The 11981-nt window shown below is 39.6% G+C and overlaps 1 protein-coding gene across 1 annotated transcript; it reads left to right on the plus strand.

The window, feature by feature from the left end:
* The first annotated feature begins 2608 nt into the window (after positions 1–2608).
* On the plus strand, positions 2609–11781 carry LOC140138372 (isatin hydrolase-like). Its single transcript, XM_072160279.1, has 4 exons — positions 2609–2730; positions 8898–9126; positions 9797–9938; positions 10386–11781. Exons 2-4 carry the CDS (start codon positions 8945–8947, stop codon positions 10920–10922), a joined length of 861 nt encoding a protein of 286 aa, XP_072016380.1. The 5' UTR covers positions 2609–2730; positions 8898–8944; the 3' UTR covers positions 10923–11781.
* The last annotated feature ends 200 nt before the right edge of the window (positions 11782–11981 follow it).

An 11981-nucleotide genomic window follows, 5' to 3' on the forward strand; every position in this document is an offset into this window, starting at 1 on the left:
ATTTCGCGAAGTTTTTAGGGGAAAATCACCCCTTTTTTTAGCGATTTCGCGAATTATTTGCCCTTCGAAAATACCCCTATTTTCGCTAAAACACGAACGATATTTCTAATATGCCCTTTTCTGGCAAAAACGCGTAGGCTGCTCGATGAAAATACCCTTTTTTTTTAATTTCGCGAACACGTGGTTTGAAAAAACACCCCTTTTTTGTGTGTTTCGCGAATCGCGTTTCTTCATCTGAAAACACCCCTTATTTCGCGAAATTTTCGACGAGCATAAATACCCGCGGATGCACGGAGAGCTGGGACCGGGGGCAGGGACGACAGCGGACACCGTCTGATACAGTTTTGAATTATAATAGGACTATGCGTACATGTAGGCCTGAGAAATATGGGAGAGGGTCATGAATTTAAAAGGAAATAAGTTTGAAAGTTAAAAATATAATGATGGCAGTGTTTAAGCTCCCAGACGAGACATTGTTCTTTTAGTCACAACCCTTCATATTTCGCAACGTAGGCCTAGCGATTTTCAACAACAAAAATTACTAACGCTCAACCTGACCCTGGGACCACGGGGTTTGTTCAAGGGGGGTGTAGGCCAGCAACAAACATTAACATATGGAGTGGGGTGGGCGTGATATTTAACAGTCCTCGAAGAAAACTTTCTAAATCTAATGATATGTACAGTCAAGTTAAAGTGTAGTTTGTAGCTGGGATGAAAAGCCGACCATCAATTGAAACTGTAGACCTTCAGTCATATTGAAGAAATACATTCTTTCCTCAAAAGACCTAATTTTGTTTTGGTGTTTTGGGGAAAATTCCATATCTTCAATACGAAAGGTCCAAATTTTCAATTGATGGTCGGCTTTTTAACCCAGCTACATACACTTTAAGTACATATTATTAGATTTAGAATGTTACTCCTCGGACTGTTAAATATCAAAAATATCAATTTTTGATCATTTGCCTTAAAATGTTAAAGGCCCATTCAGTAATTTGCTCATCCGGACGATCATAAAAATGATCCAAATTCAGATTTTGGTACCTTTGTCATAGATGTGCTAACATAGCCTGGTAGTGCAGTGGTCCAGCCAAAATGAGTGTATTTAAGACAAAATAAGGCATTTACATATGAATTTGTAATTTACATACTGACAGTATATAAATTAGCTACATGTATTTGAATGGGGCTTCAGCTTTGTCAATATTGCTGTTTTCTTCGTTTTAAGCAATTTATAAACAATTTGATTTTTTTTACACTTGCGCTGGGATCACTGAATGGTTCTTTTTATATGTGTATTATATCACGAAAATCGTGAAACCCCATATTACCTTCGGACTTTTTTGCCAAATATTTCATTTAAAAAAAACCAAATGACAATTTGAATGACCCATCCTTCACTTTTAAGCAATCTATGAACAATTTGATTTTTTTACACTTGCGCTGGGATCACTGAATGGGTCTTTTTATATGTGTATTATATCACGAAAATCGTGAAACCCCATATTACCTTCGGACTTGGAGATTAAAAAATCTCAAATCTTAATAATATTCAAGCAGGGGCGTAGCAAGCGGGGGGACAGGGTGGACGAAGTCCATGGGCCCCAAGGGTTCAAGCGAAAATTAAAAAAGGGCTGATAATGGAGAGCAGGAGCAGGGGAGGATTTACCATTGGGCCAGATGGGCCCGGGTCCGCATGCATTCAAATAGCAACATTCGTGTTGATCTGGGGCTAATATAGTCTGAAATTGAATCATTTCACGTGCCTTGCCCTCAAATGTCCTAGTAACATCGGAACAAAATATGTTAGTCCCCCTCTATAGTCATACGTAAACCAAAACTTGGCCACTGACATTAGTGCACATGCCTTCCTCGGCACGTGAGTTCAGGGCCTCCAAATTTTGGCTTGGCCCAGGGCCCCCACAAGGTAAATCCCGCCCTGGTTAAAAGGGCCCGTACTGCTACTTGTCCATGGGCCCCTGATACTCTTGCTACGCCCCTGTATTCAAGGATTTGAGATGCAATTATACATTGAATATCAATAGTAAATACACATAATTATATGTTACTCTTTTTTCATTATAGCTAGGAATACATACCAGAAATGATTTCAAGTGGCTGTCACTCAATTCATCTCAATGTAACTATGTGGTTGAGGAATGTACTCCGATTGTCACTGAGTTTTCAATTATATACAGACAAGCTTTATTTTCCGACGTGCAAACAAAATGATTTTGCCTGGCTATATTGAAAGACAACTCATATGAATTCATTAAATCGCTGAGCTATAGCGTTTGTTTTTAGCCAATGAGATAGAACTCTGGGAAAAGCGAGCTACCTTATTGGTCAAATACCGCGCGTGGAGTATAGCTTATTTTGGGTTTAGCCGCTCTCAGCAGCCGGTGGTGCTGTGCTATGAGCCAGGTGCTTTGCTGCAGGTCGTATTTCTATTGGTTAGTTTACTGCCTGTACACAATAATTATTGACCTGGTGTGGACGATGTGTTCCGTGTTGTTCACACGGTCCGTGCGTATGGCAAGTTGCTACGAGTGAACAGTTTTGCCGTCTCTGTTTATCATGCCGCTCGCCGCATGAGTACATGTACTATTTTCCTTCGGACTGACGCCCTCATGAAAATAGCCTTGATGTCACCTCGGACCAGCTCAGACCAATGTTAACCAGTGCCTCTCACGGCAGTATTAAACCAGGGATCACAGCGCACCCTTTCCACAGGTATGTCAGATTGTCAAGTTTATTTAATCTTATCTTTATGATTATATAGTTAGTTATTTGTAATATCCTTAATACTAAACTCTTCTTCTTTCATACCTTATATATGAACTTGCGCTTATACCGCAGAAATATGATACCAGCCTACTCGCCACTAGTACCGCCAAAACCGCCGTAGACACTCACTCACTCACTCACCCCAACTAGATAAAATAAATACTAATGCTTTGCTATACATCAGTCTATATTCGTATTCATTTCTACTCAAATGACTAATCTAAAATATATCGTTTGACACCCACAAGAGGATGAACAATTCGTCAAATGAACGATTCATATGGAATATCATGACGCAGGGGGGGGGGTGCGGGGGGTGCGACCGCACCTCCCCAAATTTGCAAAAGTATACAAAAAGTCCCAAAATTTAAGAATTTGCGAGCGTAGCGAGCAAAAAAAATCAGTTTTGTACGGTTTTTGGTCCAAAAGGACCACATTTTTGGGGAAAAGTCCACTTTTACAAAATCGCCCCCCTTTGGAAAAAAGTCCACTTTTTCAAAATCAGCACCCCCAAAAAAATCCTGCGTACGGGCCTGTGAGATAGACATCTTGACTTTGATTTTTATGCTACTGGAAATTTGCAACGCAGGAATTTTGCCTAGTCTGCCCCTCAGGCCTCAGATACAATTGCAACGCGCTGGGACAAATGGATGGCAAATTACGAAAGAGTCATGATCGGTTTTCAAAATGATCGATGATGGGCAAAAGCGAGCAACTACTCCTCCATTTTGCCGGCGGTTAAAGAAGTCACAGATAAATATGAATCATTAGCCAATACAGGCGAGGATAAGAAGTACACAATAGCAAAAACTAAGCTATCTGAACAAATTACAAACCCACTAAGAATTCAAACTGTGATTTTGGAGACACGGACAGAGAACTTGAAATCTAAATCATCGACGGGTGTTATTCAAAAGCATTTCGCAAAAGGGGATGGAGAAATCTATGACCATCGATGAACTACTAGATCTTGCGCGATCTATGCAACTCTCAGTGTCCAGATCAGAGGCAATTGTTAGTCGTTAACCAAATATGTAAATGTTCAACCAATGCAACGTAGACAGCCGATCAAGAAGACGATGAGCTACAATGGAATAATCCCAGAACTGGATCTCCAAATAGAGGTTATCCGTGTTCTATAAGCTGCATATCCTATCAGCGACTGCCATACCTTGTTAGGATGTTCAAAAGAAGTACCTGCATGTGCAACCATGACTTTTTCAAATTAGCCCGCCAAAGTCATGCAAGTAACTCCGAGGTCGTGCATTGAATTAGTTTGAATGAGGAACACTACGGGAACCAGTGCCTTTTGTTGGAAGTCACACATGAGTAAAGTGGATAACCTGTATACAGGTAACTCAAACACTTACTCTACAAGAACTGGTAATAACGCATACAATAACTCGATAAGACTGAATCACTGTGGTGTAGACTATCCCCATGCAGGCAAATACCATGCAGGAGCAAACAGTGTAATTACTGTGGCACTTTAATAAAATTACTTTGCCAAGGTATGCCGATATTAGAGAGAGAAGGGTCAAAGACCACAGAATTGCTCTGGTACAAGGGATTACTCTAGTGACGAAAGGCAAACAAACAGGTGAAAGCCGGAGGTGAACGCTGTTTCTGAGCAAAATGCTGGTACTGAGCAACGAACCTAGTGATACATATTGCTACAATTCACCTCAAACTAAGTATTAAACTCTGGACACAACCAGGTCAACTCAGTTTCAGTTGACAATATTCGAACACCGACTATTGAAAATATACCCAATTGTAAGTATGCTGTGATTCAGGGTGTAAAGAAAATATCATAACACATACAATATGTACAAGAGAATCAAGGAAAGAAATAACACACAACTACAACACACTGACATCAAATTATACCCTTACTTTTCTGAAACACCACTTCCGATAATAGGAAGTCAATACAATTACGCAACACACCTGATATGTTATCGATCAATTTCCAGAAGGTACCAGCGGAATAGGCAAACTTTGATAAGGACACTAAAGTAAAGCTCCATGTCGATGAGACTGTGCCACCAGTTGCCCAGTCAAATCGACGAACACCTCTACACCTTCGGAGTAAAATTGAGGATAAGCTCCGTGAACTTCAAGAGAATGACATTATCGAAGACGGTACTGGACGTACCTACACCATGAGTGTCTCCCATTGTGGTACTCCCCTGATGATATACGTATAATGTGTTGGCATGCGCGAAGCGAACAAAGCTGTGAAACGCGAACGCCATGATACTCCAACCATAGATGAACTCATTGCTGAACTTGATTCAACGGCTCCAAAGTCTTCTCAAAACTAGGCTTGAAATACGGATACCACCAGAGTTGGAACCCGAAAGTCTGTCCAACGACGTTGGGTTAAAAAGATGCAAACGCCTGAACTTTGGAATTACCTCCGCAAGCGAAATCTTCCAAAATACAATCCGACAAGACCTAAATGGATTACAAAGTGTAATCCATGCGCGTATTTTGAGGGTAGGGCTTTGGGGGCGCTAGCCCCCCGGGGTAAAAGTAGGCGGCAGCCAAAACGAAGGGGACACTCAAAGACAGAGTCATCGCACTGTACTAGCACATGTCGGACACCAAGGCATTTCAAAAACCAAAGCACTCCTACGCACTAAAGAATGGTTTCCTAGCATTGACAAGAAAACAGAATACACTATCAGAGACTACATACCATGTCAAGCGACTAAACTAGTCAACAACAAAGAGAACCGTTAGTTATGTTAGCGCTACCAAAACGGGCATGTCAGAAAGTCAGCATCGACTCCCGGGCATCGACTTCGCTGGACCATTCCCTTTAGGACTTTACCTACTAGTTGTATATGACTGATTGCTCGCGCTTTGCAGAAGCTAGAAGTAGATATCATAACATCAACTTCAGCAAGAGCTACCATTCGCAAGTTGGACAAGATCGTTGCTACGCACGGCATTCCGGAGACAGTCAAATCCGACAATGGCCCTCCATTTCAAAGCAAAGATTTTCAAGACTTCTCCAACTATTTAGGATTCAGACATCATAGGATAACGCCCATATGGCCCGAAGCCAATGGAACTGTTGAACGTTTCATGTGAACACTAAATAAGACCAATACAAACTGCACACATAGAAGGAAAGGTATGGCAACAGGAGTGGTGGCCCTTCTTTAAGCAATTATTACAGAGTGACCCCTCATTCTCCAACTGGAATTACTCCAGCAGAAGCACTATGTGGACATCAGATACGCAAAACATGTCCGTTTGACACCACTCGGGCGGGGGGGGTATACCTTCGTGGCATTTTAAAATATGTCCTTTTAAGACCAGTAAGTTAGTAAGTAAGCAAGTAACATATACTTCTAGGGTGTACATGCGGTTGCCAAAGACACACAATGCAATTCCAAGACAAATAAGAGGGTGCCCTAAAAACCTATGACTACCCCGGACGGGGACTGCTCTATAATCCGAAGGTTCTATAATCCGAAGGTTCTTTAGTCCGAAGGTTCGCTAGTCCGAACACGTGTTCATAGCATTCGTTAGTCCGAATTTTAAAAGAGGTTCTATAGTCCGAAAAAAAATTGAAAAGAGGTTCTTTATTCCGACGATTCTTTATTTCGAAGGTTCTATAGTCCGAATTTTAAAAACGGTTCTCTAGTCCGAATATGAAAATAGTCTCTATAGTCCGAATTTAAAAAAGGGTTCTATAGTCCGAATATGAAAATAGTCTCTATAGTCCGAATTTTAAAAAGGGTTCTATAGTCCGAATATAGAAATAGGCTCTATAATCCGAATTCAAAAAAGGGTTCTATAGTCCGAAATTGTAAAACGGTTCTATAGTCCGAAACGGATACCGTGTTCTTTAGTCCGAATCAGTAAAAAGGTTCCATAGTCCGAATATTTAAAACATTAACATATACTGCGCCCTCTAGCTAGATAATACTAAACGGGATATGACGCTACTGCTATTAAAAGGGCGCACACCACCAAATCACGATGTAATGACGATGTAATGTAGATGGATTCCGGTAAAAACACAAATCTTTTTAGAGATATTTTGGCCTTTCTGTGGGAAAAAGAGACATGTTATAGCTTAAGGAAATATTTGAGATCTACACATGAACTTGGATCGCCCAACAAGTTGCATAACACAATTTTTAGGCCCTCGGATTGAAAAATGGCCAGAAACGGGTATTCAGGGTCTACCCTGAACGGGTCGAAAATGAAAAACGGATAAAAATGAAGAAAATATCACCAGAATAAAGGTGAACGTTAATGTATGCTACGAAAAATATCCAGAGAAACCAACCATGTTAAACTTCAGCGGATTTATATTTAACAAGTGATGATTTGACACTGAAACAAATGATAAAAATAAAATTCGGACTATAGAACCCGTTTACCAATTCGGACTAAAGAAGACGGTATCCGTTTCGGACTATAGAACCGTTTTGCAATTTCGGACTATAGAACCTTTTTTTAAATTCGGACTATAGAGCCTATTTCCATATTCGGACTATAGAACCCTTTTTACAATTCGGACTATAGAGCCTATTTTCATATTCGGACTAGAGAACCGCTTTTAAAATTCGGATTAAATAACCTCTTTTATTATTCGGATTAAGGAACCTTTTTTGAAATTCGGACTATAGAACCTTCGAAATAAAGAACCGTCGGAATAAAGAACCTTCGTAATAAAGAACCGTCGGATTAAAGAACCTTCGGACTAAAGAACCGTCGGACTAAAGAACCTTCGGACTATAGAGCTTCCACCCCCGGACATCAAACATTTTAAATGTAAAATAAAAAATTTCCCAATGAAACGTAAAAGCCGGGCGGACAAATTTGCCTAGAAATCAAGGGGTTTGCCATTAATATAATAATGGATGATATTAAATTAACAAAATACACTTGCTCTGTCAAAGAAGGTCAACATGTCAGACATACAGGCTGAGTCAAAAAGAAGTAAACTCATGTTTGAGGGGCTGTAACTCAAGATCTGTAGGGAATCTGCTAAAAATGAAAATACCACTGGAAAGAGCAAATTCGACACGTCTAATTTAAAAAAGAAATTGTTGGAATTGCTCACAGCAAACTCAAGTTATACTCATTTGAATACAACCACCCATTTTTGTAGCTGCACACGGTTTCACTTCCCAAGTAGGGGCCTACCTATTATATTGATTGGTAAGGCGCGACATTCAAATGCAAAAGTTCTGTGACAGGTGTGGTTTTGATCAATAATTCCTACATGTTAAAGGGCTCTTTTGAATATGAATTTTACCTCATTGCACTACATTATAATAAAACGGGCCAAATGACAACATGGCACCACAATTTAACGCACGGGAGAGCACGTTTCTGTCGACGAAGTATCATGAAACTAAGAGTCCCACTGAAGTTCAGCGTCTTTTTCGTCTCCAATTTCCTACAGCTAACCGGGTTTCATGTAAGGCGGAAATATATAAGAAAGTAAACAAGCTTAATGTGCATGGGACACTAAGGAACAGACAGCCGGAAGCTTCAGGCAGACCACGAACTGCTAGATCACAAGTGAACATTGCTAGAGTTAGACATGCGTTACAGCAAGTCCAAAGATCAGCTCAATCCTTTACCCAACATTCACCAATCAAGCTTCTGCCGGATCGTTCGTAAAGACTTGAATTGGTATCCCTACAAACTATAGTACCGTCATGGACTTTGTTGAATATTAATTAAAAGCAAAAGTTGTCTTTTCAACAATAAATCCTGTTAGCAGTTTGCTGATTCGTCGAAATTGAAATGGATGAAAATCAATCAGCCGTGTGCAGCTACAAAAATGGGTGGTCGTATTCAAATGAGGATAACTTTAGTTTCCTGTAAGCAATTGCAACAATTCTTTTTTTTTATTTAGACGTGTAGAATTTGCTCTTTCCAGTGGTATTTTTATATTTAGCAGATTCCTTGCAGATCTCGAGTTACAGCCCCTCAAACATGAGTTTACTTCTTTTTGACTCAGCCTGTAGGTCTACATTTTGAAGTTGCTGTTGTTGTTGTTGTTGCTTTTGTTGTTGTTGTGAATGTTCTTCGGATTTATTTTTATTTCATTCTTGTTTGTTTTCCTTATACAGCTTCGACAAAGCATAGTTTATGAAATACTACAAACAAGCTGTACAAAATGTTGAGAATGGTTGCTATTACGATGTTCTCCATTATTCTGTTTTCTGAGGCGATTCGTGCGTCGGACCTCCGCGTTGTTGACCTTACTCACGCGCATGGCCCGGACGCAGTTGCTTGGCCGGGCAATCCTAAGTATAACTTCACGATACTTTACCGAGGAAGACGGCCAGGGGGTATTTGGTAGGTTAACTTTTAAATTCGTATGATGGACAATAGTCTCGGCCCCAGCCGATTTGTGCTTCTTCATCACTAAACATAGTCTCGGTCCCAGCCGATTTGTGATCCTTCGTCACTAAACAAACCCTCTGGCAACAACCTTATAGTACATCTTTCCTGATTGGCTGAATTAACTCAGTAAGGCAAGTTGATGGACAGCCATGCGGTGATATAAATCATACAAATGAGATCAGACGTATCGAATTGCATACTGAATACGAAGAATGTCATTCTGATATCAAATAATTTTGATTTTTTTTTTTTTTTTTACACTCGGGAAGTCTGCCGCTTTCTGGAAAAATATGTGACTGTCAGTCGGTATTGAATTTTATTTTTTTAAATCTACTGCAAAACATTTCCAAAACACAAGAAAATATCTCTGAATTTTGCCATACGTAAGACGGTAAACGATGACTTTATGTGATTGATAAGAGGCAAAATACGAAAAACAAGCTGAAGATGTGATCAAATATCGAGCTTTTCAGGTAGAAAGCTAAATACTAGTCAGGCGAAGACAATAAAACACATTGTCGCTAATATATGGAAGAGATTACGTTTACAATAATTGTACAATTATTTAATATTATTTTATTTCATTTCATTTTATTTTATAATGGTCGTGTCGTTTTTCTAGGTACGAGTCCAATTCTTTTCAAACGGCAGAACATATTGGTACACATATAGATGCTCCGTCTCATTTCGTCGAAGGTGCTCTCAGGGTGCACCAAATCCCGATTGAGAAGCTTATTGGGCCAGGAGTCATAATTAATGTGAAGGTAACTTGATAGTAGCAACCTAGGAACTAAGTAACAAAAGACCAGGTTGTGGCGGATGCGATATCGCCATTTTTGACGTCGCCATTCGATTAACACTTAAACATGAAATCTTCACAAACAATTCTAAATGTGTTATATGGTGTCAACGAAAAATTATGTTATGCTAAAACCGTTGGGGTACGTCAAAGTACCCCACTCTAAGTATGTTGTTTTTTCAATTTTATTTTGCTGTGCAGTGGAACATTGTAACGTCTAGTGCAGGGCAATACATTCAAAATAGTGTGGATCGGTCGCTATGGTAATTAATCATATAACCTCTTTGGCGAATTCGCAGTATTCATGCCATTTGTGCTACTTTTTGCATTTTTAAAACATCACTGTGGATTGTCGCCCATTATTCACATTATTTGAAACCTTTTTGTTCTTTATATATTACCATCTTTACAGTCGAAGGTCGCAGCAAACATCGACTACAGAGTCACCTTAGATGATATCAAAGACTGGGAAACCAAGTACAACAAAATTCCTGACGGTGCGGTCGTTATAATGAACTCGGGATGGTCCCAGAGATATCCTAACAAGACACTCCTATTTGGGAGCGAAGACTATATGGATACCGCTACCATCCATTTTCCTAGTTGGCATGAGGACACCGTTGATTGGTTGTTGAAAAACCGAAATATACACGTCATTGGTGTGGACACGCCTTCGAATGACTACGGGCAGTCGACAACCTTTCCGGTTCATCAACTGCTCGGTGCAAATAATATTCCGGGTATGGAAAATGCTGCCAACTTGGACTCCATCCCAGAGAGTGGTACAATCATATATGCTGCTGCTTTTAAGTTATACGAAGGAAGTGGCAGTCAATCTCGAGTTTTTGCGACACATACGGTTTCTTCTGCTTCAATACTGTACACAGCGCCCTGTTGGACAATCTCGGTACAAGTTTTGGTCATGTGGGTAGCAGCAATTAAATTTTAAAATGGGCACGGGTAACCATAGAGAAATTCCTGTCGAGGGCTTTGCTAATTAGCATGAGGCGCATTGATATGTAAATAGCTCATTGTTATTCAAATGTTTTAAGTTCATAATATGATAATGTTTAAATCGGTACCTTTTACAAATGGGACCTAGTTTCAAAAAGTGATCCGAGGTGGGGGCTTTTTGTTCACGAAGTGAACTTTAATCCCAGTTTCACCCACATTTCATATGCACAGTTTATCCCTTATATACCATGTGTCTTGAATAGCTATTGTAGCCCACCAACCCTGTGGTTAAGAGGCTAGGAAATAACTCCAAATATCTCATACCTTCGTTTGTATGCCTTTTCCTAATCCTGCCCAACATGACAAGGACTATTTAGCCCATTTAATCTTGCAATGAGACTGTACAGTGTATGAAAATTTCAGCCTCTTATTTTAAAATCATGTTTGCTATTTTGGTTACCTGATTATAACAGGCTTTACTGATTGGTGAACAATTTTTAACAAGTGATAAAGCTGGGGCCAAATAAAACAGTTCATATTCTTGAACATGATTTAAGCAGTAACCTCCATGCTTCATAGACTTTGAATATATATCTACTAGTGAGAAACATCCCACCGTCGCGTTCTTTAACATATGGGTGTCTAATCGCACTACGGTGGGAATAAGCCCAACCGGCATTGGAAGTTTGCAATGCATTGTAGGACAGTTTTTGCAGTTTTAGGACACTTTGTCCTTTGACCTTTCAGAAAATTCAGAAATATTGGGTTTTTGTACGTTGAAAATATAATCTAAAATGTTTTACACTATTTAAAACAAGTATAAAAAATATTAGTGTTTTATAATTAATTATTTGGTATTTTTAATGATCAAAATTGTGACAATATTAAGAAAACTAATAATAATTACGTAAATTTTCCCGATATGTCAGAGGTCAAAGTGTCCCAAAACTGCTCTCAAAAACCGGAAGTTAGAATGGCGATTGGGCTTATTTATTGTGTACATTTCCCGGGTACATTTCACAATTAGCCAGTGCAGTCCACACAAATTCAATGG

Source organism: Amphiura filiformis, chromosome 17 (assembly GCF_039555335.1).
Source record: "Amphiura filiformis chromosome 17, Afil_fr2py, whole genome shotgun sequence".
In the NCBI taxonomy this organism is placed as follows: Eukaryota; Metazoa; Echinodermata; class Ophiuroidea; order Amphilepidida; family Amphiuridae; genus Amphiura; species Amphiura filiformis.

Bases quoted from the DNA above. Each gene is read 5' to 3' on its own strand.
- LOC140138372 (XM_072160279.1), top strand. From the start codon at position 8,945: ATGTTGAGAATGGTTGCTATTACGATGTTCTCCATTATTCTGTTTTCT. The intron at 9,127-9,796 runs GTAGGTTAACTT...TCGTTTTTCTAG, and splicing joins AGACGGCCAGGGGGTATTTG to GTACGAGTCCAATTCTTTTC. The intron at 9,939-10,385 runs GTAACTTGATAG...CCATCTTTACAG, and splicing joins GAGTCATAATTAATGTGAAG to TCGAAGGTCGCAGCAAACAT.